The sequence below is a fragment of the Barbus barbus genome (assembly GCF_936440315.1).
Source record: "Barbus barbus genome assembly, chromosome: 43".
NCBI classification, from domain to species: domain Eukaryota; kingdom Metazoa; phylum Chordata; class Actinopteri; order Cypriniformes; family Cyprinidae; genus Barbus; species Barbus barbus.
This window is the reverse complement of record NC_136721.1, coordinates 5,093,721-5,112,772: the sequence shown is the minus strand read 5'-3', so window position 1 is coordinate 5,112,772 and position 19,052 is coordinate 5,093,721. Positions and strand designations below refer to the sequence as shown.

The 19,052-nt window shown below is 36.0% G+C and overlaps 2 protein-coding genes across 3 annotated transcripts; one reads left to right on the top strand and one right to left on the bottom strand.

Moving 5' to 3' along the window:
* The first annotated feature begins 374 nt into the window (after positions 1-374).
* Positions 375-4,465, top strand: LOC306862409 (uncharacterized protein). 2 transcript variants are annotated; one of them, XM_079405206.1, is made up of 2 exons: positions 375-406; positions 1,028-4,442. In XM_079405206.1, exon 2 carries the CDS (start codon positions 1,132-1,134, stop codon positions 3,982-3,984), a length of 2,853 nt encoding a protein of 950 aa, XP_079261332.1. In that variant the 5' UTR covers positions 375-406; positions 1,028-1,131; the 3' UTR covers positions 3,985-4,442. The 2 variants fall into 2 exon arrangements, with proteins under 2 accessions (XP_079261332.1, XP_079261331.1); XM_079405205.1 differs by having other exon boundaries at positions 397-473; positions 1,028-4,465.
* Positions 4,466-7,081: 2,616 nt separating this feature from the next.
* On the bottom strand, positions 7,082-17,941 carry LOC306861965 (hepatocyte nuclear factor 1-beta-B-like). Its single transcript, XM_079404520.1, has 9 exons — positions 17,401-17,941; positions 15,831-16,030; positions 14,598-14,874; positions 13,631-13,851; positions 12,234-12,379; positions 11,705-11,828; positions 8,140-8,289; positions 7,949-8,046; positions 7,082-7,793 (listed from the first exon to the last, which is right to left on the bottom strand). Exons 1-9 carry the CDS (start codon positions 17,769-17,771, stop codon positions 7,773-7,775), a joined length of 1,608 nt encoding a protein of 535 aa, XP_079260646.1. The 5' UTR covers positions 17,772-17,941; the 3' UTR covers positions 7,082-7,772.
* Positions 17,942-19,052: the final 1,111 nt, after the last annotated feature.

Below are 19,052 nucleotides of genomic sequence, written 5' to 3'. Positions count from 1 at the left end.
ATAAAGATGAGGAATCTTACTGACTGCTCTGTCTGTGTGGCTCAAGTTTGCATCCAAAGGAGAACTAAAGCCTTTTCATAAAGAATGACAGCAGAGCCATCCCATGATAGGACAGGAAGCAGTCCAATAGGAAAACACATAATCACACATACCTGTACATGATGAAATTATAATATATGCTTTATAAATTACAGCCTATACATGAGCAGAATCAGGTTAGGTTCATATGCCATATAGGTGTCTCATTCGGTGTGAATCTATGGGTTTAGAAGGTCTGTGAATGTATATGTGGGTTTTACTTCAGCTTTTTTTCTCCCTCAGATTACTTCACATCCTGTTATACAGCATAAAACAAGACCAACCTGTTGTTTTCAAGGGTTTTAGCAGACAAGGACTAAAAGAAGTGGTGAGTCTTTGTGAGTGAGTAAGATGTTTCATTTCTGTGTATTGGCAGCTACTGTAGGAGGCATATTGTAAGTGTTTTCTATATTACGCTTGATAGGAATTGTTGATAGCATTGATTTTAATTTAGATAATAATGATTTTGATATCACACACTGGAATGTTTTTGATAAAGGACTATAGTTTTCCTGACAGAGGATTTCCTGAAGGGAACTGTTAGATGTTTTTAATTTTTATATTTATTTCTCTGAACAATTATCTTGCAAACTGCTCTTTGCCTGTCTGTCTTCTGTAAAAATGCAGCAAACAGAAATTATTCTTTGGCTCATGCTCATGTTGATGGAATGAAGTATGGCAGGTTGTGTTGCAAAGTTTCTCTTTTATTTTTGAGAGAGGATCAGTTTGTCTTGTCATTTTATCAGATTTTTTATATATAATTTAATAGATTGGGGGTTTATTCACTAATTCACTTCGGTGTAATTTCTTATAAATGTAATAAACTTCTTTTTAATAATTTATAGAGATTTCTTAAAATGAATGTAAAAAATGTATTACATCTTTGCCTTTTTAATGAGTGATTCTGAATAATTCATTTAATTTATATATTTTTTATTATTATTTGTAGGAAATGCAACGTCAAACTCCTGGAATGCTGGGCAAAGGGCGCCAAATAAATTAATTAATTTAGGTGAATACAGTGCATTCCCAGTTTGACATGTAAAAAGAATCATGGGAAAAAACATGGGAACACTACAGCAACTCACATTATATATTGCCCTCTGTGGTTTCATTTCCCCATCAAGTGCATTTTCCTTAAAGAACTGCACAATCAGTACTCCCCTAAGAGACATCCAGCCGAAAGTACTTTGCTACAAAATGGGCTTTTTCAGGATTCCGCAGATACCTAGAAATACACGGATTTTAGATGTTTCCTTCAATGCCTTTGCACAGATCCAGATTGGAGACTTTAATCAGTTGTCAAACTTACAGGACTTGAACATATCCAACAATAAGATCTTGCAGATTCAAGAGGGTGCACTTGACAATCTTTCCAATTTATCCCATCTCAATCTGGCCAGCAACAGACTACAAGGAATCTCGAGAGGTATGCTGCACGGCCTAACCAATCTGCTGGTGCTGCGTCTGGATTACAATTATATACAAGACATTGAAGAGTCAGCTTTCAGCATGCTTCAGAATTTAAAGGTGTTAAACTTAACAAAAAACCACCTCTATTATATAGAGAAAATCAAGCCGGTCCTTGCATCACCATTTTTGGAGGAACTGTACATTGGAAGCAACCATTTTGATGCTTTCAACTCCTATGAAATGTCAACAAAGCCCTTAGCATTAAAAAGACTAGATTTTTCCAACAACCCTTTGGCAACATTTCAGCTCACTGACAATATATTTCCAACTCTCAGTCACCTTGATTTATCTTATTGTGGTCAAAACGGAACCATGACATGGAATGTTACAGAAAAGACATTCTTTACCTCAGTGAAAACATTATACTTCATGGATGTTCATATGTCAGGCCAGAATGCTGCTAATGTGCTTCAGAGCTTCAAAAATGTCTTGAATAAAATCAGGCTTAATGCAAACGTTCGGTTGAACACGACTAACCTTCTGCTCAACGCATGTTCTTCAATGCTACAAGTTGTACGGCTAAATGCTAACAAAATAAAACACCTCACCGACCACATGTTTGATCCCTGTTCTAACCTGACGGAATTAGATTTAGGAAATAATGAAATATCCCAGTTATCACAGAGTATGTTCAGAGGATTTACACAACTAAAAACGCTGCGTTTGCAAATCAATAAACTGACTCAAATAACAAACTCCTTTCAAATGCTCTTCACTCTCGAGTTCATTGATCTCAGCAGAAACAGCATCAACACGCTCACCTGTGATGACTTTGCCAATTTAACACAGGTGAAAACTCTGTACTTGTACGGTAACAAAATCTCTATCGTTAGTTCCTGTTTGTTCAAGGACCTGAAGAGTCTTGAGGTCCTCAAGCTTGGAACAAACAATCTGTTAAGGATCGGTGATGCTTTCAGCAATGGACCACATTCACTGTTGTATCTGGAACTTAATTTTAATAAGCTAAGCAAAATCGAAAAGCAAACTTTTAGGAATGTGTCACAGCTGAACAATTTGTCCTTACAAGACAATCAGATTTCAGACATCGAAGACCATGCATTCGAAGGACTGAATAACCTGACGTCTCTAATGCTGTCATCAAACAAAATATCAGCTAAAACATTAACCAAACAACATAATGTGTTCTCAGGCATGCCCAACCTCAAAAATCTAGATTTGTTCGCCAACAGTATTTCATTTCACGATGATCAATTGAAATACCCTCCGTTTAAAGACCTGAAGCAACTCAGAGTATTGGCCTTACACAGTCAACGTCGCGGAATCGGCAAAATACCCTCAAATCTGCTTCAAGGTTTATCCTCCTTGGAAATGTTTTACGCTGGAAACACGAATCTTGCTCATCTGAATCCTGATACATTCCAGTCCTGCCCCCAGCTCTGGTTTTTGGATCTCTCCAAGAATGCGCTGTCCGAAGACCACTCGATCCCGACTGAGTTGTTCCACCCCATTTCGAAGCTAACCAAACTCATCCTTTCGAGAACACAGCTACGCTCGCTGAACTTCCTGTTGAACGCTAATCTCTCCAGACTTTCAACCTTAAAAGCTAGGGGCAATGAGATTGACACGATCAACAAAACTCTGATTCAGTCAGTGCCTCGACTAGAGGTCCTCGACTTGGAGAAAAACACGTTCACTTGTGACTGTACCAATGCATTCTTCATTGACTGGGCCAAGAATAGTAATTCTACTCAGGTGATTTATTTGAACAAGTACATGTGTAGCTATCCTAGTTCCTTACGAGGAATGAGCTTGTCGTCTTTCAACACCGAATCCTGCACCTTGAATATCGACTTCATCTGCTTTCTTTGCAGCAGTATTGCAGTAATTTTCACCCTCCTCTCGTCATTCGTCTGGCATTTTTTGCGTTTTCAGGTCGTTTATGCATACTACCTCTTCTTAGCCTTCCTTTACGACAGCAAGAAGAAACAGAACGGTTCGACGTTCCAGTACGATGCCTTCATTTCCTACAACACCAAAGACGAGCCTTGGGTAATGGAGGAACTTATTCCCAAATTAGAAGGAGAACAGGACTGGAGACTGTGTCTTCACCACCGAGATTTTGAGCCAGGAAGGCCAATAATAGACAACATTGTTGATGGCATATACAGCAGCCGCAAGACCATCTGCCTGATCACTAGGAACTACCTGAAGAGCAACTGGTGTTCAAGTGAGGTCCAAGTGGCAAGCTTCAGACTCTTTGATGAGCAGAAGGATGTGTTGATTCTGGTGTTCCTTGAGGATATCCCCACACATCAGCTCTCTCCATATCACAGGATGAGGAAGCTGGTGAAGAAACGAACCTACCTCCGCTGGCCGAAACCTGGAGAAGATACTAAGGTCTTCTGGCAAAAGCTAAAAATGGCTTTAGAAACCAAAGAGGGTCATAAATCAGATCACAGGATAAACCTGTGAGGATATTAGAATGGCATGGTACACTCTCAGAAACAAAAGTGCCACTTTTGTACCCTTTATGTATATACTAACACGTACCTTCAAGGTACCAATATGGACTTTTTAGGTACAAAGGTGTACCTTTTGAAAAGGTACCACCCCAGTGACAGCTTTTGTAAATTTTTTCTGAAAGTATACAGTATGCTAAGAGTCTTCCTGTAAATTTAAGTGGGCATTAATTGTCTTTTTTTTTTTTAAATAACACCTTTGTGAAAATGTTTTTAATTTTTTGACTACCGTTCAAAAGTTTGGGGACTGTACTTGATTCTGCAATGTTTTTCTCTTATGCTCACCAAGGCTACATTTATTTGATCAAACAGATCAAACAGTATTATTGTGAAATGTTATTACATTTTAAATTTAAAATAGCTGTTGTCTACTTTAATATATTTTAAAATTTCATAAATTCCTGTGATGGCAAAGCTGAATTTCCAGCATCATCTCTCCAGTGTTCCGTCACATGATTCTTCAGAATTCATTCAAATATGCTGATTTTCTGCTCAACAAACAATTTTCTTACTATTGTTTCTTACAATATTTTTTACTATTATCTATGTTAAGTTTTGCTGCTTACTATTTTGTGGATTTGTAAAAAAAAAAATTCAGGGTTTTTTTTTTTTAAATAGGAAACTTTACTGTCACTTGATCAGTTTAATACTGTACGTCCCTGTGAAACAAAAGTAATATATATATTTTTTTTTTTCAATCTTACTGACCTTAAACTTTTATATAGATTTGTATTTTTAGATTTTATTTTCAAATTATTTGCAGAACTCCTGTAAATATAAATACAATAATATATTCTTTATTTTAAAGCATTTGATCACTGAACAATATTTTTAGTCAGCATGTTTGAAACTGTCTAAGTGAACAAGTCAGCAAGATGTCAGTAGGGGGTCATTGTGGGCTGATGTTTGGCCCACACACTGGACCCCCTGATAGCTAGACAGGGGGGTGGAAATGGTCAAGTAATAATGGCCCTTTTTCTAATTTTATCAGACCGACATCATATTGTAATTACCATGTAAAGCCAGAAAAAACTTGAAACTTTTGCTTAACACCTGAAAAATTATGAGAAAAGGTCTGTTTACATGGAGAGAACTACTCTCACATGTTGGTCATGCATTACCAGAAGTTCATTAAAACAACAGAATCATAAATGACCACTGAAACCTTACAGCTGAAATAGAGCACATTTTGGTACAGAAGTAGAAGTAGAAAGGTTCAAAACAAACCCATTAACATTACATTTCTGCATTTAAAATGTCTTGCATGATTCAAATATCATGTTCTGTGGTAATCTGTTGATAAAACAGCTTGTTTTGAATCTGGAACATTGCTTTAACACCAAGATATGGCAGTGTGGGATGATAATGGAGGGTTACAGGAGTAAAGTCAGCTTTTCTGTCTCCTGTCTTTCTGACCTTTGACCCCAGTGAGTGTCCAGCAGAAGCTGACATAAGATCTCTTCTGCCGACCTGTTCTGAAGAGCATGTCTGCACATTCATTGCTCTACGCCTCCACGTTGTCCTCCATTGTCCACATCCCAGCATGTGTCCTCTGCTGCCTCTGCTGGACTATAAAGAAGAACCTATTATGCTAACCGCTAATGTGTTACAATTGCAATACAGTTGATTCAGTTCATACACAGACTAGTTCAGAATGTTAAGATCCTCTGCTATGATATGTATCTGCAGAAAAGTATGACAGAAAGCTTTAACTTGTTACTGATGATAGAGATCTTATAGAGAATGTTTTATTTAGTTTACCCCTCAATGTTAATTGTGCATTAACTATCAAACATGTACTAACATGTAGTTAAGGCTGCATTAATCATGCATGAATCCTTATGACTCTGGTTGTAGTTAAGGTTAGCTCTTGATTGGTTCATAATTAGCTCATGTCTTCATTAATCATAAATTCATGTTGAAGTAAGTATTAGTACATGATTATTAATATACCATTATTTTTTAGAATTTAACAACTATATGGTGAGGGAATGAACAGTAGCTTGTTGATCAATCCATATCTTAACTTGACTTATTCATAAATTGACAATTTAGCAAATAAATTGTCACAAACTCCTTCAGAAGTCATTCTAATATGCTGATTTAGTCCTCAAAAAACTTTCATGATTATCAATGTTGAAAACAAATGTGCAGCTTAGTATTTTGTGGATAGTTTGATGAATAGAAAGTTCAAAAGAACAGCATGTAAAAGTCTTTACTGTAACTTTGGATCACTTTAATGCGCCCTGCTTAATAAAAGTGTTAATTTCTCTCTCAAAAAAACAAAAAAAACAAAACAGGACCCTACAGTCTGTGTAATGGTCATCTTCTTCTGGAACAATAACAATATAGCATTACTGAATTGTCTCAATCTATTTGAACGGTCTGAAATGTACAACTTTTTGTTTTGGGCTACAAACAATTCTTTATCTTTACTTTGCACAAGGAGCGACCCAATACTGCATGTGCTAAATGTTGCATATTTTATATATGCATATTATTTTCTATAATAAAGGTATCATATACATAAGTAATATAATATAAGTATAATATATACAAAGTATAAATTTATGAAAACAGTTATGAAAATTAATCAGCAGTGCTTTTCTTCAGAGTCAAAGACTGATACACTGGTTTACTTTAGACATCCTCTAATTACTCCCCAGGGTCTTGGTTTCGGTAATTTAGTTTCCATGGAAAAAACTGTAATCACATGCTAGAGAAGTCATGTGAGAAGAGCAAAGGAAATGACTTCACCTGTTCACTTCCTAAAGGTGAACTCAGAAGATACTTGCATGCACTTTGACCAGTGAGACAGCAAGGGAAATAGACCTAATGGGGCATGGAAAACAAAAACACACCCTTTTATTGCCCATCTCGGTCTCCACCTCTCCTTCACACATCTGAGTTTCCATTAGTGTGTGAAAACATTTACAATGCAAAGTGTGCTCCTGCTTTATGGTACATTATTGGACAAAACGTTTCGCTCCCATAAATAAACACATCATATTTGTCTTAGAGTAATAAAAATGAGCACCGGAGTCAAAAGATATTCTTCAAAAATGTATTATTTATCAATTTACACAAATATAAATATGATTGCGGTGATTCCAAAACATATAAAAAACAGCAAAACCTTTCGGCAGTTATATGTATATTCTACAATGGAGTACAATGGAGTAGTGTGAAATCAATCCCTGAGAAGCAATTATGTTTATAGCGTCTTTTGGGATCACTTTTATGTGCAAGTCCATGCATTGAAATAGAAAGACCATTTTGATGTTATGAAAAAATGTGAATTTACACGGTAATGCGATGATTTTCTTTTACAATATAGGATACATTTCAAATCTCAAAGGTGTGTAAGGGAAAAAAAAAACATATCTCTGATTGACTGACTACTTGTTTTGCCTGAAAAGTTGACCTTATTTTACAACAAACCATATTTTCTCATTTAATCGTATGTACAGTATCATTGAAGATTTCATCACCTAAAAGCATTTGGTGTGAAACCTTCGGCTCAGTATTCAAACGTCAAGTTCTGCCATTTTGTTCTGTCATCCATTATGGCTTAAAGGTGTAATATATCAATCACTAGTCTTCATTTGTCGCAGAATCCAGAGGCAGTGCTGCTCCTGTTGGTTCTCCATGCTGACAGGTTACCAAAGTAACCGAGAAACACAGATATCATGCACTGCTGTTGCTAAGCTGCCGAGGAAGTTCTCGCTCCGGTGCATTTGTTCACCAGGCCTGCAAAGGACACTGCAGTGACAATAGAGAATAACGATTATACAACACAATAAGCCATACAGATATGCACAGTTTATGTATATAGAGATAAATACCTGTATAAAAATCTATCCACCTTATTTTGCAACAAGGAAGTATGCTATTTCCTGTGAATGTTCAAGACTGACCTGCTTGCTAGAGCCCAGGTGCGTGATGGTGCTGGTGTCCATGGTCGTGTATCGAGATGGATGGGAAAACTGGGCAGCTTCTTGTTTGGGAGAGTACACTGAAAAAGACATGCAAAATGTGAGTTTTGCACACTGTTATTCAGAATCACAATATTTTCTGCTGTCATAGGCAAAGAAGCGAGTGTATTTACTGTGCGACTGTGTGAAGGGCTGCTGGGAGATGTGAGCTGTGGTCAGCTGTGTCAGGCTGGTGCTCTGAGGGAACTGCATGGGCTGCAGGGTTGTGAGTCCAGACACGCTGTTGATGACAGGCACACTCTGAGACTGCTGAGATGTCAGACCTGGAAAAACATAAAAACACTGTTATCAAAGTGTTCAACAAGAATGAAAGTAATAACAATCCTTTATAGATACTATACCTAATAATATATGACCTATATATCAGAATATTATAGTTAATTAAAGCTCAACTAAATGATAAACTGACTTTTTCCTTTAAGAAAAAAAAACATAAGCAGTGGACATTTTGAACATTCAGAAATAATGCTACATACAGAGCATTCAGAAAGTATTCAGACCCTCTTCACTTCTTTCAATTTTATGTTGCATCCTGATATTAATAATTTTTTTTCTCATTAATCTACACTCTGAAATGACACAGTGAAAACTGAATTTTAGAAATGTCTGTAAATTTATTAAAAAGAAAAAACTGAAATGTCACAAATACATAAGTATTCAGACCCTTTGCAACAACACTTGAAATTTAGGTCAGATGCCTCCCATTTCTCTTGATCATTGCTGAAATATTTCTACACCTTGACTGGAGTCCACTTGTGGTAAATTAGATTGATTGGACATGATTGGGAAAGGCACACACCTCTCTATAAAAGGCCTCAAAGCTGACAATGCATATCAGAGCGAAAACCAAGCCATGATGATCTGCATGCAGAGCTCAGAGACAGCACTGTATCGAGGCACAGATCTGGGGAAGGGTAGAAAAAAATTCTGCTGCACTGAAGGTTCCCAAGAGCACAGTGGCTTCCATAATTCTCAAATGGAAGACGTTTGGCACAACCAGGACTCTTCCAAGAGCTGGTTTCCCAGCCAAACTGAGCAATTGATGGAGAAGAGCCTTGTCTATACTGGTGATCAAGAAGCTGATGGTCTCTCTAGTTGAGCTCCATGATCATATATGCAGATGGGAGTAACCTGCAGAAGGACAAACATCACTGCAACACTCCACCGATCTGGACTTTATGGCGGTGTGGCCAAACTCAATCCTCAGTGAAGACACATGAAAACACACTTGGTAAGGTAATTTACAAAAAAGCACCTAAAGGACCCTCAGACTCTGAGAAACAAGATTCCCTGGTTTGATGAACCTCAATTCTAAGCATCATGTTTGAAGGAAACCAGCTCTGCTCATCACCTGCAGAGTACCATCCCAATATTAAAGTGTGCTGGTAGAAGCCTCATGTTGTGGGGGTGTTTTTCAGCGGCAGGGACTGGCAAACTGGTCAGGGTTGAGGGGAAGCTGAATGGAGCAAAGTACAGAGATATCCTCAAAGAAAACCTGTTCCATAGCGCTTAGGACCTCAGACTGGGCCGAAGGTTCACCTTCAAACATGACAATGACCCTAAGCACACAGTCAAGGCAACACAGGAGTGGTTTAGGGACAACTCTGTGAATGTCCTAGAGTGGCCCAGCCAGAGCCCTGAGTTGAACCCTTTCGAACATCTCTGGAGAGACCTGAAAATGGCTTTCCACCAACGGTCCCCATCCAATTTGACCGAGCTTGAGAGGATTTGCAAAGAATGGCAAAAAATATCCCGATCCAGGTGTGCAAAGCTTGAGGCTGTAATTGCTGCCAAAAGTGTTTCAACTACTGAAGTACTGAGAATACTTATGTAAATGTGATATTTCAGTTTTTTCTTTTTAATAAATTTACACACATTTCTAAAATTCTGTTTTCACTTTGGCATTATGAGGTATGGAGTGTAGATTAATGAGGGAAAAAATGAATTTAAACAATTGTAGTATCAGGCTGCAACATAACAAAACTGAAAAAAGTGAAGGGGGTCTGAATACTTTCTGTATGCACTGTAACTTAATAATTTTGATTGTTGTCATTTTAAAATGATTTGTTTTCATTTGACATGTTTTATTATTTAAGTATTACTAATGACTATTAGTAATTAAATGTATTATTAGTATTTTTATTTTGTATTAGTATTATTAAATGACTAAATGACTAAATGTATTAGCTTTTCATTAAATTCACAAATTCCCTGAGGTTCCTTCACAAATCCCATTTTGGGAAACCTTGACTTAATGTAATGTTTAATGCACTTCATGTTGTTTATAATAATGGATGGAATATATTTTCTTTTTCTTTGTATTTTTATATCAACTGGTACAAGATTATCCTATTTGTATCAATGTCATAAACGAGTTAGGCCAAAAGTAATCAAAACGTAGTCCTAAATGTGTTTCATATATATATACATGAGGGCCACATTCTACCCTTTTCAGCATTTTATGTCCATTTATAACATTCTTTTTGTGCCAAAACAGTGAGATTATAATTTTACGTGTTAGTTTGAATCCTTAAACAGGATGATTTTGCTATTGTACCTTTAAGACTTGAATGAACCTGTACCTTGAATGACTCTGTTATGACTGCCTGACGTCTGTTTACTGGCTTAGGCAAGTTTGCAAACATGGACTCAAATGCGTGACCAACACATAAAATGTGTTCTTGCATTACTCTGGTGGTCACACACCTCAGTACTCAAGGGGGCGACAGAATGACCTTCAAACGTCTGTGTCCTTAGAGTTGTTATCATTCAGGTAGCTGGCAATAAACATGTTTATAAGATCTCACTAGATCACCAAGATGCTTATCAAACTATTACTTCTGCAATAAAAACATTGTTTATTTGAGAATCCATACCGGCACAGCAATAGTGGCTTGACCAACCCACCTTGGGGGCGGGGCTGAGTGTTTGACTGACTAATGAAAGGAGGAGGAGTGTTTGAGGAAATTTGAATTGTTTTTTGCAACTCTATTTAATAACTAATTAGAAAAAATGAGTGGATGAGCTCTCAAACTTTTCAGACCAAATACCACATCAGAAAAAATCACATCGCATCTATCACATCAAAAAATATGGAATAATATTAATAGAAAGCACTATGTACTGTATTAATATGATTTTTTTTACCGTATTTATTTGTGTTTAGGGTTAGTTCGCACTTCATTGCGTTATGTTTTATTGCTGATGGAACTGTCTATTACTGTCCTGGCAGAAAATTACCAGTAGATTTGCCTTTTTTTTTTTTTACAGCACATGTTAAAATGAGGGCGATAAAAGCATATTCACATGGGCATGCATAAAGGATCAATTAAAAGTGCAATTAACTTTAGAAACAGAACTCTAAACATGCTACAGTAATATCTGTAGGTTACCTTACCATATATATTACTATGTAAAAATTTAACTATGTAAATGGTTTAACATTGCATATGTAATTATGCTGTAAAATACTGTATATTTATGTTTTTTGCAAGTAAAAACTATGAATGACTGTATTTACAGTAAAAAAAAACAGTACAAGGACACTCCCAGAGAAGAGTGAAATTCTAGCAACCACAGCTGCAGTTTCTTTACTGCAAGTTTAACACATACCACAGTTTAAGAACAACAATGATGTAAGACATGAAGAAGGAGGAAATAAAATGGTGATCCACTCACTTTGAGCGGCCAGGCTCATTATGAGGCTCTGTGCTTGCTGATGATGATGATGAGACGATTGAGACAGACTATGAATGTTGGTCAAAGTGCTCACAGGAGGCAAAACTCCACCAGAGACTGAGATCTGGACACACATACACATGCAAACACACAATGTAAATACATATAAGGTACACAAACACTTTGCAGGTTAGAGCATGGTTCCTTTCCTCTGGTGCAAGACGTTGTTTTGGACTGTGAGTGCGCACTAACATAACATAACAAATGTTTATTGGGGGGGCCAATTCACACCAGCCATAAAAGTGAACAAACGTACTGCCTGCATATGCTAGATCAATGCTCTCTTTGACCTAGTTGAGTCAGTTTTCAAATAAAGGCGACTTTATCAATCATGTCTGGAAAATGTACATTGATCTCTGCGACTACATGCTATTTCGGGTTGAAAAAAGGGCGGGTAGACCCATACTTGTCAAAGCGTGCACATTGTGACCGCACTATAATGTGGACGCTAAAACAGATTTCGCTTTACCATTTTGGCATCTTTCAATAGCAAGCCGTGGCAGGGGTCCAGACCACCCGGAGACACCTGTTGCAATACTGATTGGCTGCTACCATGGTGACTGATGGTCGTCGAGGAAGTGACCTCACTGGTTCCTTGTTGACTGTACCTGAGTTCTGCATTGAAATACATAAGAAACATCATTTTTAACTGTATTGCCGTGCACAGTTAATGCTTTGACAACAAAAAAGGTTAGTTTTGTTGTTCTGTCACACTTAAAACGGTGAGAGAATAAAACTGCTAGTCGCACATACTGACCTGATTCTGTCTATCTTTATTTGACCTCTTTGTGTAGCTGTAAATGCAGCTACAATGATAAGAGTCTGCAGTCCAAACACTTTATCGGACCGTCTATTCCTTAAATGCATTCTCATAAACATACCTCAAAACTGATTATGCTAAATGTTGTGCCTTTTCTTGCTGAAATCAAATCAAAGAGCTTTTGAACAGTTGGAGGTCAGTGACTGTAGCAGAACACACAGGTTGAGCAAACACGCTGTTCTCTGACTCACTCTCTTGACGTAATATTAATCCATTCGCAAACATTCTGCGGAATTCGGTCCATTTCACAGGCTGACAGTTTACAGCTTTTCAACAGAATGGTGTCCTTTTGTAGTTGTCAAAAGTTAAGCTGAAGCATTTTGATTTTATATTATGATCATTTTAAGCTACTGCGTGATCCTTCTGGGTTTGAAATACTTTTTTCCAAACAGAGATCGATCTTCTGAGGGAGAGAGTGTGTGCTGAACATGCTCCCAGACACAAAGCTCGAACCTTGACTTGACCCTTGTTTGACCCTGAAGATTGCAGTAAGCGATTTTATGTCCCTCTACCTCACATGTGTCTGCGGGTGCGGCTGTGTGCTTTGTTCACACACTAATGGGACGGAGGAATTCCAATAAAACACACACACTCACTGCATCTGGGAGCCTTTTCACACCTGATATTAACACTCATAATGACAAAATATTTCTGTAATTATCGGTAACTAAAACTATTAAAAACATTTTTGTTGAAATAAAGCTGAAATGAAATATAACAAAATTTAAACTAAACATAAATGCTGTTTTGTCAATTAACTGAAATAAGCTTAAGCACTAAATTTACTAACTGGAAATAAATAAAAACTAAAACTGAACTGAATAAAAATAAATTAAAGAAATATTAAACAAAATAATGAAAATATTCAAATTATTTAAAATTAAAACAAAACTGAAAATACAAAAATAAAAGATGACTTGAAATATTTTTTAAAAACTGTGATAGTGTATACATAACACGTGGTAGACATCAGGACATCCAAATTCAGATATTAATATCAAGTGTAAACAGAGCCTGTGAGTATTTGCACAGCAGCAAAATCTTACTTGAATCTGAGCTGTTGTGATGGTGCTGGATATGTGATGATGGATGGGACAACAGGCTGTTCATGCTGTGGGGTGCATACGTATCCATAGCCAACTTCTGTCTGAAGGCTTCCTCCTTACGCCGATTAGCGAACCAGTTGTACACACGAACCTCCGTGACCAGGTTAGATCCAAGCCCATGTGCTTTAGAGGGCGAAACACCCCTCTGAACACACTCTGCCCTGAAAACAACCCGAAAATATAGAATTTGTATTTGTACAATGCACATTTAAGATATCTAAATACAAAAAAAACAATGATATCTAAATATCAAAGAAACAAATGTAATTAATAAGCAATTATATATATATATATATATATATATTTTTTTTTTAATAAAAACTAAACCCAATGCATAAATATAAATATAAATAAAAATTAAATAATAATTATCCTATCAAAGTACAAAAGTGTATAAAAACTTGCCAAAATAAAGAAATTCACAAAAGATTTTATATAGAATTAAATTTGTAGTAGACACAATATATATTGCATGTAGTATAATAAAATGAAAAAACATAAAAATATAGTACACTACAGGAAAATAAGAAACAAAATTGAATTAATGGCACTTTGTATTAAATTATATACACACACACACACACACACACACACACACACACACACACACACGTACGTTTGTGTATATATATATATATTTTTATTTTTTTGGCTACACTTTATGTTAAGGTGTCCTTGTTCCAGTATAATTATACATTTAAGTACTGAGTAATTTTAATTAACCATATGTACTTACTTACTATATGGTTAGGGTTTGGCTTAGGGTTACTTGCATGTAATTATGCTTAATTGTATTGTTATTATAATAGTAAGTACTTGTAACGTATAAAAAAGGACACCTTGAAATAGTTAAAAAGTGTTACCAAATATTTCTAATAAAACTAAATCAATATAGAGAGAAAATGACCTGTTGCATTCTTCTACCAGCGCTTCCCTTTCTTCTTTGCTGGGGTTCTTCTGTCGTTCATAAGCCTGGTAGAGTATCTCCTGAGATGCCGGACCCCATTTGAAGCGGTTTCGTCTCATCCTCTTAGAGCCTGGCTCCCCCTCATCTCCGACTGGTCCTCCAGAAACTCCCGCAGCCCCCGAACTGTGTCCGGTATTATTGAATTCTGGGAAAAAAAACAGGACCTGATCCTGACTGCCTGAGTCACTGAGGTCAGAGCCCTGAACACGGTCGAACTCTGCGGAAATAAGAGGGGGACATGATTGGGGCAGAGTAAGGCAGAATCATGATAGATAGCGCTTGGATGGGGAGGCCCATAATGAAGGCGCAATTTTGAGAATGGTAAAAACGGATCCAATAATGGGGCTAAACAGAGCAGAGCTCACATGATACATACTGACCTGAAAAAAGTGTCCTTTAGAAATGTAGGCTTTTCAAAGTAAATCACAACACATTCTTAATCACAGTCTACACATTTATTAATAAGTGCATTTTACTTTTCTGAGTGTCTTCTAATCCATCCAAACAAAGTCTCAGAAAAAAAGGTATATACAAATGGATAAAATAAAAAAATGAGATTTTTCATATTGATTTTATTATAGAATTTATAATAGTGTATACTGAATGTAATATAATAAAAGACTAAATATAATGCATGTTCTTATATATAAAGTATTATATGAAATATATAATAACATATATGTATCACAAAACATTAATGCAAATAAATAGAGCTTTAAAATAAATAAATGTCACTTGGTATGACATTTTATTAGACTACATAATGTAAAGAAATTCATTCATTTGAAGCATGGCTAAAAATTGCCTAAATACTTGAAAGAAAAAACGGTAACACTTCACAATATGGTCCCATTAGTTAATGCATTGACTAAAATTAACTAACAATGAGCAATATATTTGTTACAGTATTTATTAATTTTACACTTAATAATAGTTCATAAAATTACAGCTGTTTATTGTCATTTTATTGTTTTTATTTCATTTGAATGATGTATTGGTAAATGTGGAAATGAACACGAACTTGTTAAATGTTTCAAAAGTATTTTTTATTGTTCTTTCGTGTTAATTAATGCAGTTAACTCATGTTAACAAATGGAACGTAATTGTGAAGTGTTAGAAAAACAGCATGCTTTCTTATGTTACACAGATGGGAAAGAGTTAAGAGGCACTTACGCCTGTCGATTTCGCGCTGTTTCTGGATATACCAGGTGTAAAGCGCGGCTCGTTTGGTCGTCTTCATCGGCGTGCCTTTATTGAGGTGCTGCGACAGGTGAGACTGATTGAGCCCCGTCACGTCCACCACCTCGCGCTGAGGAATATTGTGCTGCTGCATGTAGCCTTTGACAGTGCGCGCCACGCGCCACGGGTCCACGCTGCCAAACACAGCAGCCAACGCTATGAGCTTTCACAAGCATGCTTTATTTCTGTGTTAATGTCATTTGTTAGTGTAAAATGATGCCTTTATGTTTTGAAAAATCTAGAATAATAAATAATCGGCTAAATGTGTAAACGTTTAAAATATAGGTCTAATTTAATAGCTAATCAGTAACATTGAATAATAATTCACAAAATACAAATAGCATCTAAAATATTTCAAACGTAACTCAAAAATGTAGCAATTTATCAATTAGTACTGTCTAATTAGTAGCCTGGCTATTAGTAGGCCTATTGGAATATTAAAAATATAGGGTTATTATTTCTAAAACAATATTTTTTTTTGCCTCATTTGGAATTAATTGGCTAAATGTTAATAGAAGAACTGGTTGTAGGCATGCAATAAAATAATGAAGAAATAATAATGTTATAATATTATGCACAATATATTGTGCACAAAATATATAAAACAATATTAGCCCATATCGTTTGTTCTGTAACATAGGATTACGTCAGTATACGATGTCAAATTAAATGAAAACTCTTAATTAGGCTGTATTTGTGAAACACGTTTTGTCCAGCACTCAGCATACAAGTAAAACGCTTGTAATTGTTTTAATACGTTTAAACAAAAAAGGAAAATGACTGACGGATCAGCCAATGTTTGTTTGGGGAAATAACCCCTCACATTAGAGAGTGCTCGAGGATGTTGATTTAAGACCATAACTTTGGACAATGAATAACTAGATATTTTCCCTCTATTCATACGACATTGTGTATCTTTCTGTTGATGATTTATAGAAATAAATTAATAACAACTACACGTGGTTTCGTTTTGACTTTACATCAATACAGGCCTATTTAATCTGGTCTACTTTTAAAAAGTAGACCAGTTACTTTTTTGCCTAAATTTACAAAAAAAAGTAATATTATTTGGTAATTAATTAATTATTTACAATATTAAAATAATTCCGAAGGAAAAAAATGTAGTAATAATCACATACTATATCAAATAATATTTGGTTTTGTCAAATCATTTAAAATTTATATTTTACATGCAAAAAAAAAAAAACGTTCATAGTTAAAAAAAAAAATTCAATTAATTAAGAATAGGGTAGTTTAAGTGGTCAATCTTTACGCTACTGTTTGTTACAGTGAACTACATAGGTTTCTACCGAGAAATAATAACTACATAGGCACACGGTTATTTATAGTCTGCACATTGTTGCGCATTGTTCTTAAACACAAAAATAAATAAATAAATAGCAGGTACACTGCAATGTAACGTGTTGCCCTGAATTACCTGCATATAATAGGCCTATTCCAATAACACGCCATTTATCAAATAAATATCTGTATCTTAACTCACGACAGCATGCGCTCGACCTCCGCGCGCTGCTCCGCCGCCTCCTCCGTGTTGAGAGACTGCAGCTCCCGCAGGATCGGCGGCGTGTCGAAGTCATCCCCGTCGTCCGAGCCTTCGTCACCGGACAGTTTGCCCCCTTTACCCTGCGCGCTGGTCAGAGTCAGAAACACCGGCTTGGAATCACTGGAGTCGCTGCCGCCGTTGACACTCGCCGGGGACAAGGGTTTTTCAATTTTTATTCCGAATTCTGCAGGACACGGACACAAATCCTCCAGCGCCTGGACCAGCACATCCTTAGTGACCCCCGAGTCCAACAGCGCGCTCAGGAGCTCCTGCTGAAGCGATGTCAACTTGGACACCATGTCAGTAAACATCAATCCGGTCTCGCTGAAAGTCCTCGCGCCCTCGGTAAATACACGTGTGAAATTAACTGGAATGAATAATGTTTTTAAGGAATAGGAAACACGAGGCTACAGTGTCTTTACGCAAAGTTTTGCAGTTGTCCAGAGCACGAGCGCACCTGCTGAAGGAAGTAGTTCCACGTTCCTGCTGGGCGGAGCTGACTTCATGCTCATTGGTTGGTGCACCTTATGCAAATGATGCTTACTCGTTTCTGAATATGCTAATATAAATGAGGAATTCGTAGCTGCTATTTATTAAGTATACAGGTTTGAAATGTTCAGTGTTGATATGTTTGGTACCTCTGGGGTAACTTATCAGGCTGCTTTTTTAGAGGGTGAAACAACTATAAATCTTTCAATTAAAGTAGGCTAAGCAAGTAAATAAATAAATTAATAATTAATACTAACATTGTAATAACTATATAAACATTATAATTGTTGTTATTATTATTAAGGACATTTCTAAAAAAAAAAAAAAAAGTTTTGTTGTTTTGTGGTTTAAATGTAGCTATATACTTTAAGGCCCGGTTTCACAGACAGGGTTTAGACTATAAACCAGGATTACGCCAGAGTTCAATTAGGACATTTACGTCATTTTTATAAACATGCTTAGAAAATCTTGAGACAAAACAAAGGCACTGATATATTTTAAGATCAGTCAGTGCAAGTTTATTTCAGTCTTATATTTAGGCTTAAGCCTTGTATGTGAAACCAAGGGGTATAAGTCTTAACCTGTTAAACTTAAACTTTTCAGCTGAGAATCAAAGGCAGCACTTATCAGTAGACCCAATACTGAAAAAATTTATAATAATAATAATAATAATAATTAGTAAGAGATAATCACTTTTCATAGAACCGCACCAGATTTTGCATTATTCCTAAACCCCTCATTCTTTGTAACTTTGTCTTTCTTTATTTCTAGAGATATATCTGACTTTTTTAGGCAAGCCCACTAAAAAGCACATAATCAGCAGCAAATGTGTGAAAATTGAGCATTTATGTTTTTTTAGTGCTGTCAAACAATTAATCATGATTAATATCGTATCCAAAATTAAAGACTTTGTTTACATAATATATGTGTGTGTTCTGTATATATTTATTATGTATATATATAAATACACACTCATACAGTATATATTTAGAAAATATTTACATGTATATATTTATATAATTTAGATTATATATAAATATATTTAATACACAAATATAACATTTTTCTTAAATATATACATGCATGTGTGTGTATTTATTTAT

Coding starts and splice junctions, on each gene's coding strand:
- LOC306862409 (XM_079405205.1), top strand. CDS start 1,132: ATGGGAAAAAACATGGGAACACTACAGCAACTCACATTATATATTGCC.
- LOC306861965 (XM_079404520.1), bottom strand. CDS start 17,771: ATGTTTACTGACATGGTGTCCAAGTTGACATCGCTTCAGCAGGAGCTC. Junction 8,047..8,139: donor GCCCTTCACACAGTCGCACA/GTAAATACACTC, acceptor TGTCTTTTTCAG/TGTACTCTCCCAAACAAGAA. Junction 7,794..7,948: donor ACCTGGGCTCTAGCAAGCAG/GTCAGTCTTGAA, acceptor TTGTCACTGCAG/TGTCCTTTGCAGGCCTGGTG.